We start from the raw sequence: 17535 nt of genomic DNA on the forward strand, positions 1-17535 counted from the left end.
ACAAAAACAAAAACAAAAAACAACAGGAAATAAAATCAAAGAAACGAAAAAAAAAAAAAAGCAATAGATGTTTATGTTTCTTCCTCGAAAGGCATTATAGAATAACGAAGAGAAGACGAAATAAATAAGCAAGCGGTAAACTCGTTCTATACACCCAACGTCCAGGTCGTAGAAGGTAAGTGCGAATGGAAAGTGTGCGGGGTCAGCTCATAACAAGGTTTATCAAACGTTTCTAATCCAAAGTTATATCGATTAGATGGATTACCGTGTTAAAGAGTCTCGCATATATGTTCTTAGTCTTTTATTTTATTCACAATTGCAAGATGAAAAGTGTGCCTAGACCCATTATCTTAGTCCTTAAAATTATTTATTTAATTGATAAAGTTCTAATGGTTAGACAGAACACAACAAACAAACAAAACCAACAAACAAAGAAAACCAATAGAATCGCACTTTGATCAAAAATGAATTTTTTGATGCGTATATATCTTTACAGAAATAAAGGATACTCTTGGTGGATATGAAACTATTTCAAAATTCATTGCATTCACATCCGCATGCACGCTATTTATGAGGAGGACAAGTGTTGTTACAGGCTGTTGTGTACAGGCATCTTTTGCATAACACGGTTAACTGTGTAATCATCCTGTATCGAAATAATTTTTTTTTTTTTTTTTTTTTAGTTACCTACTTACACTAATATGTAATATAGAATAATACAATTTCAAATGAAATCAAGGCAATGCGTAATTGTGTGTGTGTGTGTGTGTGTGTGTGTGTGTGTGTGTCGAGACCTCGATTTACGTTGTTTCGCAACTGCGTTATACAAAACTTTAAAATAATATAAGCCGAGGCAATGTGTAACGTGTGTTATAACGAAAGTAAGTCTTTAGGTATAGCATTTTATGATAGCTTAAATTTCTTTCCAAACACAAATACACACAAATAAAAAAGTAAGTTAATATCAAGTTTTTCTAAAAAAAGAAACAAATATGAAATGCAACGTTATGATGAAACACAAACAAGTAAGAAAATTATATTTGGTCGCGAGCGAATCTCTTATACCCAACGCCATCATCCATCCATCCATCCATCGTATACCGTGTCGTGATGTCCGTAATATTTTTAAAATTTTTGTCTTCTCGCATTCTCATACTCTCCAAATCTCTTCAAATCTCCTCCACGTTCTATCTATATATATATGAGTACTAAAATATTTCATGCGTGGAATGCACAGACATTCTGTCTTGTTTGCCTTGTGAGGAGTAATAGGCGGAAAATATCAGGAAAATCAAAAAAAAAAAAAAAAAAATTTGATTAGTTATAGACTTGTGTGGACTTGGCCGGTACTGTTGGTCAGTCCATACAATATGAATGCAAAATTGTGTCGTTGCGATAAAAAAGGCAAATTTGTTTTTATTTTTGAAAGCAGGATTGATTTCAGATTATGGAGTGCGCTGGTGTGCACTGGGTCTGTTTAAGCGATTTGTCGCACTTTTAATACCAATCTGCGCAGAAGAATTTCCAATGATTCGGCCGAATTTGGTAGGTGAGAGTTTCATTTCTCCAACCAGGGGAATATTTACAACAGGTGGATAGACAGACAGACAGACAGAGAGACAGGCGGACATGCTTAAGTCGGTTTGGAATTTGATGATCAAGTTGATCAAGAATATATATAACTTATGGGATCTCTGAAGTTCACTTCTAGACATTTGCAAACGTTTTGACAAAACGAATATATCTCCCAGTCTACGGTGACGGGTATAAATATTAAAAATACAACAAATAAAATATTCTTATTATTATTAATATTAATATTATTATTAATATTATTATTATTATTATTATTATGACTAATTCAATCAGACGAATAAAGTCTTAAAGCATTAGCTATCGGTTTTAATGAAAACCCTACCGCACCTGCTATAAACGCAAACAGCTTATTATAATTACAAAATTATTTCCATCATCACTCTTATCAAAACTTACAGGTAATCTGTTTTTTCTTTGTTTTTCGCAGATTAGTTATCTCACCACTGCTGCAATTAACTGTCTGTCTGTTTCGTTCTTGCAATTATATCAACATTTCTCTATGACAAGCTAAAGAGCTTTGCAATTCTCTTTAAAATTTTGAATAAGAAAATGTTGAAATTTTTAATTAAAAATCATTCCTTCCTGTAAATTAATTAATTAAATCGGTCATCAGTCCGTGTCTGAGGCAGTTAATGAATGTAATAACTACGTAAAAATGTCGCGAAAAGCCAATGCATATTTTCGATGCTCTTCGATCATCTTATAAAATAAACTAAAAGGGGGGATAGTTAGATGATTAGAATGAAAGTGAAATTCAAGAATTATTAAAAGCAATTTAGCAAGTGATGTCAACAAACGTTTCAGTTGGGGCATTTCAATTGTTATCCTGAAGGAGATCGCCGGTTCCAAAATAAATTAAGAAAGGAATTGAAAAATATCAAACGGAATACATATTCATTCGATTTATATCGAAAGCGTGTTTTATAGGTTTCGCGTATTATACGAGGGACGCCTGTAATAGTGCAATATATATAAGCGAAAATTGGCATTTCCGTGCACACAAGTACATACGGCTATTAATGTTACAACTAAAGCCACATCTTCACAGTATATAGCAAAAACGTTTTTCCATTTCAATATCCGAATTAAGTTCTTAGCATATATACATATATATATATATATATATATACAAATTATTGCTCAAATGATATACGTATCGCATTGTTATTGCTACTTAACACTAAATAAATTATATATAGTTTTGTAACTTAGACTTGACCGCGTAAACAATGTTTGCAACATTTAAGACACTGCGAGGAAAATATTTGCAGAGGGTACATGCCTTTGTACCAAAATATTTAATTGTTATCTTTGGGTGGTGTTCGTAGGAGAAAACTTGACCGAGAAATGGTAAAAAGATTACAATCGGGCAAGAACAGCGATTAGATATCGTATATCACTCCGCACTAACGCAATTCATCTCTTACTGTCATTGACAAATATCAAGTGGACAGACAGACAGACAGACAGGCAAGCTTGAATCAATTCAGCAAATGATTCGATCGGTATAATAACATGCGACTATAACTACCTCTAGGTGCTACACACATTCGGTTAACCTTCACATACTTTATATCACAAATAAGGTAAAGTCTAACTATTAGGTGTTTGCAAGAATTTTGATCATTTTTTCACTTGACAAAGGCATTTATTGTCGAAAATTGTTACAATGTTTGGTTGTTTACAATATGTTTGGTAACATGGTGATATCATGTCGAAGGAATTTGGCAGCGATCCACCCACCGACCCATTACCGCACTTCTTCAACTTTGCGGCCCCCCGCTGCATCAGCTTGAACAAATGCTAATAAGGAGGGGGCTAAGTCTAGTGAATACCGGGGATGTGGCCGAACTTTCCATTCAAGTTGCAGCAATGTATTTTGGACATCTCTGGCAACAAGTGACCAAAAAACGGCATTTTCAGCCAATTCGTGTTAAACCTTTGAAACTAAAACTGCCAATTGGTATATGATGAAGCAGCATTACTACCAGCAGCAAATTCGGCAGTAGATTTCTTCAAATTAACAATAAAACTAATGAATTTGGAAGAAGAAGAAGTTAGAACGGTCATGACTGGCGTCGGCGTACGCTGAATAAGTCAGTAATATTAAACGGAAAATTGTTATTTTATGTAGAGGAATGCTCAAAATCATCAAATGCAACCGTTATGTATACTGGCATAACGCATTTCTTTATCATTTTTACTTGTACAAGTCGCTGATCAAAATTTATGCAAACACATAATATTAAGTTCCTTATGCGTATCTGATAGTGAGCGCTCTTACATTTGCATAGCAAGATAAAATCTTAGGTAAATCGAATCAGAAATCTACCCGATATGCTTACCATGCTCATCATTTAACAAAACTAATCATTACTACATCCCATCCGGTTTGCCTATCATAATGTTTGCATATATAGTTCTTGATCAAATATAAAAAAAAAAAAATGGCAATATCGCAAAGTTTTTCATTAATTATGGGCGTGTCGATTAGCCGATTGCTTGAAACGGCATTCAAGCTTGGTAAAGATCGCAGATTATATATATCAGTGTTTGCCCTATTGTCAGCAATCATGTTTATACTTCTTAACTTGATCTGTGAAATTTGTTGTGAAATTAAATCAACCAGGATTCAGTCAGTGAAAGATGATCGTACTATATTTTTTTTCTTAATGCCGATAAATCATTTTCATAATCATTTAAAAAAAAAAAATAATTAAACAATTTTAATCAATTTCAGATAAGTACCTGTTACGTCCATTATTTGCTTATTGTATTCATTAGTCCTAATGCAGCAAAACTTCATCGCTAAAAGCAAGAATTACGCGGGCTTAGCGATATGTGCAAATATTGCTGATCAGCGTACGATTTTCACCCAATCTTGTTCTACTTGTTTGCTATTAGAAGGTTTCGGAAGATAATTAAAAGTTTAGTCGATGATTATGAGTCAATATCCACGTTCATAAGGAAAAACCTTTTACTTGCATTTTTTTTGTAGATAATGTGAATCTGAAACTTTATGCCAGCATCATTTATGTGGATCCTCTGAAAGATCTGAAGTGATCTGAAGTGTAATTATTTACTTTATAGAACGTGAAAAAATAAAAAAATCCTATTGAACGATTGTTAGCCTTCTAAACCGATAAGAACTTTAAGAACTGCAAATCCATACCCACGAACAAAAAAAAAAAAAAAAAAAAAAACAAAAGTTTACTTTTATATTAAAGTATATTTTTAAATTAACCAAAAAAATTTTCAAACAATACGAAGCGTATTCTCGGTGAACTGCGTGGTACTGACGTGTACGTAAGGCAATTGACAGACCAATCTTATTTCATTGTATTTGACGTTCAAAATTCCCGGAATTACAATCTATGCGATGGTCACGATACGCCTATTAATGTTAAGTTATTTAAGTTAATTTCAAAAGTTTAATTTAGAGAAACTCTCATCTAGTATAAGAGATGAATCTGAGCAAAACATTTTTTCGTCACTCAGCAGTCATTTTAACGTTTATTGCTCCGAGTCGATAAATCTAAGGTAAATACATTTTCATCATCAATTGCAAGCATTTTCGGCTTAATAATGCATCGAAAATCATTCATTAGAAAAGGCGATTTTTATAGGTTGATAGGGAGGCATCCGAATGTCAATGAATGAATATGAAGGATGAATAACAAAACAAATTACCTCTCTATTTATGAGAAACATGTCGCCGCTCTCTTGTGACGTGGCTGAAAAGTCTAAACCTACTACCTAATATAGCCGTAGCGCAGTAACGTAGTTTGGTAATTTCCCGGAAATAGTTGTCGATTGCTGTCCAACTTTTAGTTGACCTGACCATTCTTATCGTCTAGCAATTTGACATCACCACCATCACTCTAACGTGTCAAATCGAATTTTCCCAAATAATAAAACCAATATCTTACTGCTTAAATCTCATCATTCACGCCTTGTGCTCGATTTTTCCGCTGGAATTATTGAAACCCTACTTATCATCGCTCTAGCAAGTCCGCCATGGTTTAACATAAATGGGAAAAACACGCTCTGCTTACGACTATTTCACCTGCACTGATGCAAGGCATAGATTTAATTACGTCAACCATCAATATTATTGCAGATGCCTTCACTTGATAGAATGCTGACTGCTTGTTAATACTAAATATTTTTCAGCTTTAAGGGAAAAATCCCCATATCTTTCTCGCAGGTGTCTTTCAATGACTCCGAATCCTTTTGTGATGTCTCTTTGCTGAGTACTTCAGACCACATTTTTTAACTGCTGATTCGATTCCTTACTTGGTCGTTTCAGAAAATGACGTTTTGCATAGTTTGAACTCTTTAAAATATACTTGTGCGTATGGATCTGATGGCATTGCATCATCATTGAAATCAGACGTTTTCCTTTTGTGTTGGAAGAGTATCTTCCTTATTCCGCTTCGTAAAAAGGAAGCACATCATGTTAAGAACTATAGAGGCATTGCTAAATTGAGCGTCCTTCCACAATTTTTTGAGAGAATTGTTACTCAGCATTTAGGTTTTGCTGCCAAATCTTATATTTCTTCATTCCAGAATGGCTGTCTGAAAGGAAGTTCGATTGTTACGAAGTCATGCTTTCAAGACTTTGTCTACTGGCTCTCGCATGAATCTCGTAACCATAACTTACTGATCTTCAAACTCTAGGCCTCTGGCTTGCTTTTATTTGTACTTAGTGAAATGGACATGCTCTTATTTGCATAACAGATCATTCAGGGCTCTGTTTAACTTCATGATCTCGGATAAACTTCTGCTGACGTCTGACGTCCCTCACGGCAGCCACTTAGGGCCCCTTTTATTTCATCTAGACATTAATGATCTCCCCTCGGTGATTAAATCCAGCCATATCTTAATTTATGCTGATGGTGTTAAACCGTTTTCTTCCTTTGCTTTCTCAAGGAGAGAGTCATTCAATTCTGTGATCTCATTGACTCACACAGGTTGAAAAACGTAGATTTGTTCATTGATTTAGGGATTCTACTCGACCAAAGGCTACGCTTTTAATTTGCACATTGAGCTCTCTTTAGGTAAACCTAAGTCGACGCTAGGTTTCATTAAACGGTGGCCTAGAGAGCTTAATAATCCTTGCATTACAAAAAGACTTAGTTAGACCACTAGTTAAGTACGCCATCTGTTGTCTGGTAGCCTTCCTATAGATGTTGTATAGATTCAATTGAATCCATTGAAAAGCAATACTTACTGTTTGCCTTTGCCTCCCTGCCTCCATATAATAAATGATTGCTTCTGTTAGCCTTACTATCACTTGAGTGTTGTCTTCTTAACTAAGTTAGGTAATGATATTAGCAATGCGTCCACATTACTTCGCTTCTCTAGGAACTTTATCTTCATTAAGCGACTTAGTGACTGTAAATATAATTATGAGCAGAGTTGTTTGCAGAAACCCAACTGGTGTTGTTTATTGTATCGGTTGCCAAGCTTTTGCATGTTTGCAATGGCTTAGGAGTTCACTCGCAACTTGGATCTGTACTTGTTGCGGGTGGGCCTCTGTGCTACTTGTGTACCTGCCTTTTTATCTTTTTTTCCTGTTTACTTATTCATGAATTGTTGTTGGGTTTTCTTTACTTTTCTATTTATATACATATATATATATATAGTTAATATAAGATTTACTTCCAACAGTCAATTGAATTCGGCTGTTAATTTACGTTAGCTGAGTGTCACGTGTAAGTTAATAAACAAATAAAATTAATAAAAAAAAGTAATGGAAGTTTTTAAAAAGCCTCCTGTCACAGGTGATGAATGGGTTTGAGTATAAATTGGTTTGTACTTTCAATCTCTAATTAATATTTTTTAATTGTTCATATTATAATAATGATTGCACCATAATGATGTTTAACATAATGTTTAATGCCGTGATATAATTAGAATTAAGAATTTTACAATTTTTTTTTTTTTTTTAATTATCTGACTTATTATCTGACTTGCGTCACAAACTATAAAAATACTACGTACACGCCTCTAATCCCTTTGAGAAGTCAATGTAATTATATTGCTTATTATAAAAATAATAATAAATTATGGAAATGATAAATAGCGACAATTAACTCAATAATAAACTTTCTAAGAAATCCGTGCACTTGTAACATGAGAGAAAGGCCAGTCGACATATGACCTGATACTTTGAATATATTTTTACTGAATAACGAAGCATTTTTAGATGATTTTCTTTTTTATCCTCGTGACGTACGATCTTAACATATAGACACTCTTTAAGGAGGCGAAAACTATCTATTTTCTGTATACTCTAAATGATCCTAAGACCGATACTTAAATCAGCCTTTCCGAATAAGCCAAGCTTCGTATAATAAACGCTTGTTACGCTTGTAACAGCGTAGATAGCACTGTAATCGCCATTTATTTAGCTCCTTGATTCGAAATCCTAAAAAGCCCAAAAAAGTAAGAAAACCCATTGATCAATACATGGGGAATATTTGAATACCAAAATTCTTGAACGTCATTGGAGTTCATTAGTGAGTCTGAAAAATTGCATAACATTTTAAGCATATTGCGTTAGGGTTATTATCAGTGCAGATCGGTGCGCGATTCACTTCTTCAGATACCGGCATGCCTTAGTGAACTTCCGAAGAGTAGGTTGTTCGGTTGTTATGTTTCTAACATGGGCTTTTATGGGTTGTTGTTTTTGTATTCGCGCTACTCGAGGGAAATTCTACTCTCGTCTGCTCTTCCGCAGGTCGCCCATCGTGGACCACTTAGAATTATTATGTTTTAGATAAGTATTCCATATAGCTGTGCATTATTCCTTGCAAAGATGATGTTCTTAAAATTATCTTAAATATATATCCTATCTGATCTTTTTAATTTTTATACATCGCGCGTAATTAATCGTATATTTTCTGCTTCGGTTATTCAGCGAACCAACAACCGAAAATTCGCTGAGATATGCAAAAAAAGTTTCAATGGGAGCAGAGAGTTCTTTATTTTAGCCATAGGAAAGGGTAGGGTAGGTAAATTTCATATATAATCTTATTATTTATTATTATTTATTGTCAATGTTGTTGTAATAGAAACAAACGATATGTCTATAAGACATGACAAAACTTTAAGGGCAAGCAGAAGAAGAGGAAGAACCAGTACGATATTCATTCCTTTTATCCAAATTTTCGATAGCTTCCTTCGAAACAATATTCTCTTGCTTTAATTGAAGAATGGCTCTGGTATTGCAATTTGTCAACATTTATCCAAAATGATATCCTTTTCACTTAATGCCTCACGGCATTCCTTCTTTTGTTTTTGGATTGTACACTACAGTATTAGCTCTTAATACGATTTCTTCTCTTATTCAATACGGGTTTATAGATAGAAGTAAATGTACGTTTAAAGGCCAGGTCCCGAAATATTTTTCCAGATGCCAAGGGAGCACTCGATTCGAGAGTAAATCCCGATAGTATCGACTACGAAGGTTTTGCGCTCGATAGTAAGACGATAATGCGCGACTATAATCCCAAAGGAACAAATTATTATCAAGTTCACTCGATGTCGAGAGCGATAAACCCGCCTTTGCTTCAGTTTTCATATCATACATATTTCGCCGTTCCAATTGGCATTATTCTTATACGGATTTCACTAAAAACTCTAGCCAGAAACCTGGTACTGGTTCTGTTTACAAGGTTACCCCAAAATTTGCGCAAGTCTTGGATTAAACTGAAAACAGATTTATTTATTTTTTTTAATTGTAATTGTTTTTCATTGAACAATAACGTGCATAGGATAGGGTTATGTGTGGAATAACATATCGGGCCTTACTGGCACATATGCATTCGTTTACCGAAATTTTCCAAGACCACTTTACATAAATGTGATTGAATTTCAGTGATGCAGCGTTGAACGCATAGGTGATTATCGACTTATTGGCATTGATCTTTCACGTCAAAAAATCTCATAAGGAAACATCGAATGAGGTTAGAGCACATGATTTAGTTGACGAAATCACATCAATACTACAAACAAATTTGCGAACTGTGGCCGCCAAACTTTCATTATTTTTGAAATATTGTTCAATAATAAAAACACTTTGGTCTTCCGGGCAAAGCTCCGTTTTTATTATAATAAACTGTCAGCTGGCAAACTTTTTTCTTTTTCCGGCTGCCAACACTTTACCGCACAAATTGCGGAAAACGCAAATTTTGCGTAAAATATGCGACACTCTATATCTAGCGAGCAACTTTATGTTGCTTCCTGCGCTTGTCTACATACTTTTAAATGTTGAAAATATTCCTTAAAAAAAAAAAAAAAAGGTGAAAATTTCACCTTCATCTTAATGAACGCACAGTAGAATTCGAAAAATGTTCGTCTCAAGAGTAAAAAAGAATAGATTTGCGTTACAATGTTTCTAAAGACGGTTTCGCACACTTGTCGGACCTAACTTAGCATAAGTGGTTACCAAGACATCAGTGGTATATAGGCTCGTATTAAAATCGGTGCAAATGCAGTTTTTGAAATTTGTTTCGCTTACCGTGGTAAGCTCAGAAATGCGCACAAAATCAACTTTAATGATTTTCCATCTATGGAAAGGAAAAAGAAAGTGCTTTGGCGATCACATTTGAATTTCGAAACTGATGGGACGACTGGTGAGCCGTTTGTCTATACGTATCATAGATCATATGCACAAACGTGTTCCAAAAATTTATTAGCGATTATAATACTATCGCGCGAATTGAAAATTAGATTAGATTTCGTTATTGTAGAAGCGATGCATATTAACGGTATTAATTTTAAAACTAATAAGCAACAATGTAAATGAAAAAGAAATGCGATTAATTTCCTAAATCGATTACGAAATTGAACAACGTTTGTAATTAGTGTGCACCTATAGCTATTTGATTATTTAATTCCATATGTTTCGATTTTAATGCTACACTTAACCTTTCACTTATCAATCTTGCTTATTATTAATTTGGCATTAGCTATTAATGTCTCTACGCTTTACGTATGAAAGTGTAAGCATTTCTAGCTTGGCTTCGCCTTCACAAAACACGTGACTTTTCTAATTGAAATGAAATAAATAAATGAATTTTGTTTTTAAATATAAAAATGTTTTTTTTCTTCTTCTTCTTCTTCTTCTTCTTTTTGTTGTTCTTCTTCTTTATCAATTCAATTTCCATGCGTTTTGTTCTACTTAATAGTATACCCTACAGCATTTGTAGTATAGAGTGTATTACGGTACATATCGGCACACTATATAGAATTCGTATACCTAATTCGACGCGATGTACGCAGTAGGAAGCTTCGGAGATCGTATAAAGTCTATATATTATTAATCAGTATTGAATTCTGAATCGATTTAGAAAAGGTATCAAAGGGATCGCCATTGAAAATGAATGAAATCGATTGAAGAGTACATGTCAGCTTATATCATCTTTGCTTTAGGACAAAAGCTTATTTTACAATACCACTGCCACGATCTCATCTAAAATGTAAAACTTTCATCTCATCAAGTTTATATAGTTCGTCTATTCTGTGATATCGTATAAAAGTGCATTTTGAAAAATATGCGATAAGATATAAGATCAGTCGAGCGATAGAGAATGAATCTATTTTCGCTCTATCATGGAATTAAACTCGACCGTAATGTGCTGTTAAGCATAAAGAAATTCAGCTTGAGGGGAATATAATTTGTTCCTTCTCTTTTCACTTGTTTTAAACCCTTGGACTTTAGTGCAGCTTAATTATGGCAATTTTAATGAGTAATTAATCATAAATAATTCATTGGCTCATTATAAACAAGATATATAAAAACACAATTATCGACGAAAAATAAGAAAATTCCAAAACAAAATTTTATGAATATTTTTAAATCATTATCACTATAAAGGAGCTTTGTACCTGCAATATATATTCACGGTCAAATTGTAAGAAGACTTTTTGAAAAGAAATCCGTTTCAGTTGAATTATGTGCTGGCTACGAAAGAAAAAATCAATTAAGATGAAATGAAAACCAGTTTTGTCCTTTAAATCGGAGCTTCTATGTTCATTTTTTATTCGTAGAGTTCGTGGAGTGCATGAGATCTGTCAGCATGCTGTCGAATGAATGAATTTCCTTTCCCTTAACGAACTAAATTTTTCACTTATATCATAATTGCTCAGTGCTGTCAATGTTCAGAAACTCTAGTCAAACTGCAAACTTTTTATGCCATTACATTACCAACAAAGAGGTCTCGATTTCCAGAGTTGAGTTTTGCCGATCAAGAGACAGAATTTACAAAAATAAATTTTCAAATTTTTACCTATTCTTCTGTTTGTGCTTATAGCAGACAACGGACAGACGGACGGACACTTATGTAAAATTAACTTGACAACTTACGCTGATCGAGAATGTATGTGAATATGTTATTTAAAGAAAATTCGTTGCGTACTTTCGATTATTACAAGCGAAACAATGAAATCTATATACCTATCATAATAGACTTTATAGAATTTTCAAAATTTAATAATTTATTGTAACTCTGTGTGTTTCCTCTTTTTTATTTTCTTATTAAATCGTATAATCAAGGATACAATAGAGAATTACGAGAGAATTTTTACACGAAAAGCATCGCAGTTGGGATGGAATTGAAACCTTGTTTACGGGAGCAGTTAGACGTTGAGTTTCAAGATGTCTTCTATAGCGTGAAAATCTTTAAAAATTACGGTGAGTATATTGTATTAAAAATTGTTGTACTGTATGAATGCACTGTCCAGGCACTGAAGACTCCTTCTGACAACTCGAAGAATGGCATAAAATTCATGTATGGATTTAAAAGCCAATTCGAAAATTTATTCAAAAAAATTTAGTCATTTTAACAGCAAAAACAAAAATCAATCTGGAAGCTTTCTGAAAGCTAAGCACTCTTGTTACCATAGTATGTGCCCATACGTTGGTGTTGTGGTCGTTCGTTGTTGAGCTACTTTTTGTGCAACCAGGCGTGTGTGTATTTATCAGACTTAGCTTTATGGAACCACACATCATTACACCGATTTTATTTAATCAATTTAGTAGTAAGTCCGTCTATGTCCTCTTGCTTTTATTTAAATAAATTTTAGAGCAACCTTGTAATGCCACCATAAGAGGAATGCAGGCCTATGAGTCATACACACGTGCCATAGCTGTACTAGCTAGTTCGTGAAACGGGTGGGGGGGGGTCTATATTTTTGATCATGGATACTCCTAGGACGGTTGGAAATTGCACCTACTTGCCCTTTACCGAATATGCGGACAGACGAAAGCCTAACCTACCAATCCTATGTACCCCTAGAGCCTTTCAATACCCACCCTGCCTGTTGGTCTCCCTTCGGCCCTATAAAGTTCCTAGGCAACCCCGAAAATCAAGACCAATCATCTATATCTCCCACCATTAAGCTCTTTCTCCTGCGAGCACTTAACAATCCTGTCCTGGGGGAAAACAAATGAAACAAGATTTGCTAAGCTAAAACCTCATATTAGGCTCTATCGTTACGAAGCAGAATGTACTTCATCATCAACTAAAGCCACTTTTGCACATCTGAAGGGGCGTGATTGTCTGAAACTTTACGGCGGAGGCGGCCGTCATCTAACTACAAGGAACAACTGTGACTATCGTATCATATCGTATCGCTTGATATTGAAAAAGGGGACAAATCGGTTAAAGGAGATGCCCATAGCACAACGTAAATTGGGTATATCTTCGTTTTCAAAAACAAAAATAAATTAGGTCCCTTGTTTGCTGATTATAAATTACAACAATAAAAATGTATATATATTCGCTATTTAAATAGACGTGGAGAGTGTATTAAATTCCGCCATAACTGGAATACAATTTTCTTACCTTGTTTTTAGTTTGTGCGTTTCGTGTGTTTTGCAAACACCAACATTTAAGTTTGAAAGAAGTGTAAAAACTCCAACTAGTTTCAAGGATTGCAAAACTTCTACTATAAGTGTGTTTAACAGATCATGTTGTGGTAACGTTACCATCAATGACGCAAAGTTATAGTAATACAATGAAAAGCCACAGTAAATATAATTCTTTTCGCAACAGATATATAAAGTTTTAATTTTCAATTTTTTTTTTTTGCTCAGCACTGAACGACAGGCGGTATATTCATTATCTCAAAACGTTTGCAATAGTTAGAAAGGCGGTTCAGAGATCTAATAAAGGTTATAATATAGTTCTTGATCAATATGAAATTCTAGCTCAATTTACGTTTGTCCGTCTGTCCGTCTATGTAATGTCTGTGCAGCAAATATCAAGGTATCGACTTCAAAGTTGGTGTTGAAAATCGACCGAATCGGTGCAAGGACACGCCTACAGTAGTACGTGTGCTGAAAACGTCTCTGTTTTTGGAAGAAAAAAAAAAAAATTATATTTTCCTGATAACTACTTTAAACTACATGCATAGATCCTATGGGCTATCCTGTAATATTTGGGCAAAAATTTTAAAAAATCAATCACACCTCCCCACTCGACATTATTGCATGTCGAAATTATATTTCTCCAACATCGAAACGTTTGTAGCGCCCAACGAAGACGCTACAGAAATTTTCTTGCTTCAACCACGCCCAATTTTACGCCCAATATTACAGAGTATAAAACTTTACATTTTTCCGTTTTCTCTTTTACGCCCTTTAACATAAAGATGGTGAGTAAAAAAGCATTCGGCTAGAGCTGCATATAATTTTTTGATTTTTTCGTTTGCGCTTTTCACGTTTTTGGAAAACTGTGTACGTAAAACCAGTTTTCTTAATAAATTTGAAAACGAGGCATGCTATGAAACAGTATTTTTCTCATTTTCCTTTAAACTTTAATTTAAAAAAGTAATTTCATAAAGTAAGTTTATTGCATATATATATATATATATATATATATGTGTATATGTGCATATATAATCTATAGACTATAGTCATTTGTCTGAGTCGGAGTTATCCCTTTTCAGGGGGGAAAAGCACAAAAAGAAAATATTCACGAAACTTTGTTTTAGTAACCAACTTAATAACGCCTTTACCACGAATGCGATAGACGCCCTAAGGAAATTATTACGTCGACTTTCAAGGCCATTGCTCACAAAAACGCAAATGAGATCTATTTAGTCTTTCAAAGACGAATTTGTGCGCTAAATATGTTGAGGAGATTAACAAGACGCCTGATAGATGCGTAGTGTAAATATATACGGACACGGTTTCATGTGCTTGTGTGCATCTGTAGTATGCATGCATAAACATGTAATATTACATTCTCATATGCATTGCATTTACAATACGTAGTTAGTTAATCTTTTCCTTTTTTAGAACGAGAGACAAACAACTAAATGGAAGCATAAGGTAATTGCATTTAGAAGTAACGAAAGCAGGAAACAGAAATAGAGTTAATGCTAGTTTATTAAAAATGAACATTGACTACTAATGTTGCTTATCATAAGCAACGCAATTCGCTTTTTGTAGAGTGTCGTCATCATTGCTGTATTTGCCGCGCATAAATCACAGTATAAACTGGAGAGTTTATACAGTATATCACTCAAGGGATGTCGCCTATTCATGTAACACGTTGATACGGTCCGAAAGAAGAGTGGAAGGGTAAAGAAATAAGATGGTGGTGCTCGCAGCAAAGGGGGTATGTGCCCAGTCGATAAGTGTTATACCTGAGCATTAGCTATAATTATAACCAAAAAAAAAAAAAAAAAACGCTACCGCACATGAGGTTTCAACCTGCGAACCCTGATTCAGTAGTCGTAATTATTGCCTATCCGGTTACTTAGACGGATCATTTTATACTTAGCCCCTTCATAAGAGCGAATCTGCGTTACCGAGCCGATTTACAACCATCTCCGCAATGAAACAACGATTACAACGTCGAAAATTTCACAATTACAATGAAAATTTCTTCATATAATTTGAGTCACCTTAAATTTAGAAGGCAGGTCAATCAATTTGTATGTCCATCCATAATTATCAAAAAATGAATCATTTTTCTTTTCCTTGTAAATTGTGCGCCCAACTTTCAGTGTTAGTTTGCCCAATTAAAAGGCACTGCGATTTTTATCATATATATACCATATACAGTATACATGTATTCCATCATATATATTCGATGCAGTGTAGGACACAAAAGTGTTAGGTATTAAAACAATCGACTCAAGCTGAATACCGGGTTTTTTTGTTTTTGGTGATTTTCCAGTCGCATTTTACTTAGGGAATCCTGTATATTCGGTGTAGGAATGAATTCTCTGTATTGAAACTGACTGCTTTATAGAGCACATCAAACGCCTTCCTTTCATTTTGGGTGTACATTAAATGTACAAGTTTGCCATTGGTATTTGAAATATTTGAAACGATCATGTTCGCTTGGGATCAAAATACAATAAGCTATGAAGCCATTTACGAGATTTTGCGCAAAACATTACAGCCTTGAAGACGTTGAACGCTCCGGAGCTTGGCGGTAGGTGTAAGAGGAATAAATTCGACGCTTACTAAACGAAAATCCAGCATAAAGTTCAAAACAGTAGCGACTTACTCTCCAATGCCTGACTCCTTCTGATTACTGCTTGTTCACATCGATGCAGTCATATATAATTATTTCGATTATTTATAGATTTTCTATCGCGCTAGCATCTGCAAGCTATCCGTGACCGTAGTGACTGTTATGTATTTCACTTATTAAACTTTGCAATAAGTGTATGTCGTTAAATTTTCATTTCATCGCCAACTATAGAGCCCTTGTTTATACGCCAAGTACAGTAGATCAAGGTGAATACCTTCAGTTAAACGATCGTTAACTCTTTGAACTTTGAAAAAGCTTAAATTAATCCACAGTTCTGGTAGTCAACAAAATGAACAAATACAAAAATTATATGTGATCCTGATCGAATTTTTTGAAATCCATCACCGCCTAAAAAAAGGACGCGGCTGATTACTCCTATTTGTAGAATAAAAGTGGAGATTGAAATGATGTATTTTATGAGTAGCGAGCAAAAAATATGGAAAATAAAGGTGTTCACAGTGTTTGCTGCATAGACATATGGGCGTGGTACGTGTACCCATTGACCGACTTGCGTCATTTCAAATTCTTTTGCAAATTTGCATGCAATGTTTTCATTTCAGCGAACGGATGAATGCCTGCCACAGATAAAACGGGCAGACATGCTTAGGCGCATTCCGAATTTGAAACTGGCCAAGAATTCATATGCTTTATGGGGTTTTTGAAGCTTGCTTCTGTGCGTTGTATAAAGGTTGTGACAAAATGAATACACCTCTCATCCTTCGGTGGCGGGTAGCAAAATGTGTGTGACGTTATTCATGATTTTTTTTTTTTTTTTATTGCTTACAACTGGTCTGTACGGCTTTGCAATTCGTCTTGAGTACATACGTTTCCCTACACGGTTATATTATACGAAACAAGTTCGAACAAGTAAACTTTAATATAGAAAGTAATGTTAAATGAATTATCGCATACTATTCATATATAAAATTGCATGGTAGGATAACGGTTACCAGGAGAAGAGAGAATTGTCAGCGTCGTTAATATCGTACATGCATCATAAATTCAATATATCAACATTTACACAATTTGTACACTCCGATATGGCCGATATGGACGTAGGAACGTAATGCCATCTTTGTTATGCTATTTTCGTTCCTTCATTTAAAATGAACTCTATCCTTTCATAAAAAAAAAATAAAAATAGAAAACGTTTACGTTTACTATTATATGCTAACATAATGCTCTCATTATTTGTATATTAAAACAAACTTACTAACAATCACTTCATTAGCGTAGATTACAAAATTTTTTGTGTAACGCGCATATACTTTATTATTACCAACGATGTTAATTACTTTATGGGAAATTGCTGGTGACCTTAAACAGCAATCTCGAAGACGGGCCGTTTATTACCCGAAAATTGCGCACTTGACTTTGC

The 17535-nt window shown here is 34.4% G+C and overlaps 1 protein-coding gene across 3 annotated transcripts in view; it reads left to right on the forward strand.

Annotated features, from left to right (window-relative positions):
* The window catches only part of LOC119632543 (ATP-binding cassette sub-family G member 4), a 29029-nt gene that overhangs the window by 2949 nt on the left and 8545 nt on the right, over positions 1 to 17535 (forward strand). The window contains exons 2-3 of one of the 3 annotated variants that reach the window (XM_038025491.1): positions 92 to 175; positions 12161 to 12298. In XM_038025491.1, the coding sequence (XP_037881419.1) occupies positions 12214 to 12298 (85 nt within the window). In that variant the 5' untranslated portion in view covers positions 92 to 175; positions 12161 to 12213. Of the gene's footprint in view, positions 1 to 4; positions 176 to 12160; positions 12299 to 17535 lie in introns of those variants that run through there. The other 2 variants (XM_038025490.1, XM_038025492.1) reach the window with 2 other exon arrangements.

The sequence above is a fragment of the Glossina fuscipes genome, unplaced genomic scaffold, assembly GCF_014805625.2.
Source record: "Glossina fuscipes isolate IAEA_lab_2018 unplaced genomic scaffold, Yale_Gfus_2 1, whole genome shotgun sequence".
Classification (NCBI taxonomy): domain Eukaryota; kingdom Metazoa; phylum Arthropoda; class Insecta; order Diptera; family Glossinidae; genus Glossina; species Glossina fuscipes.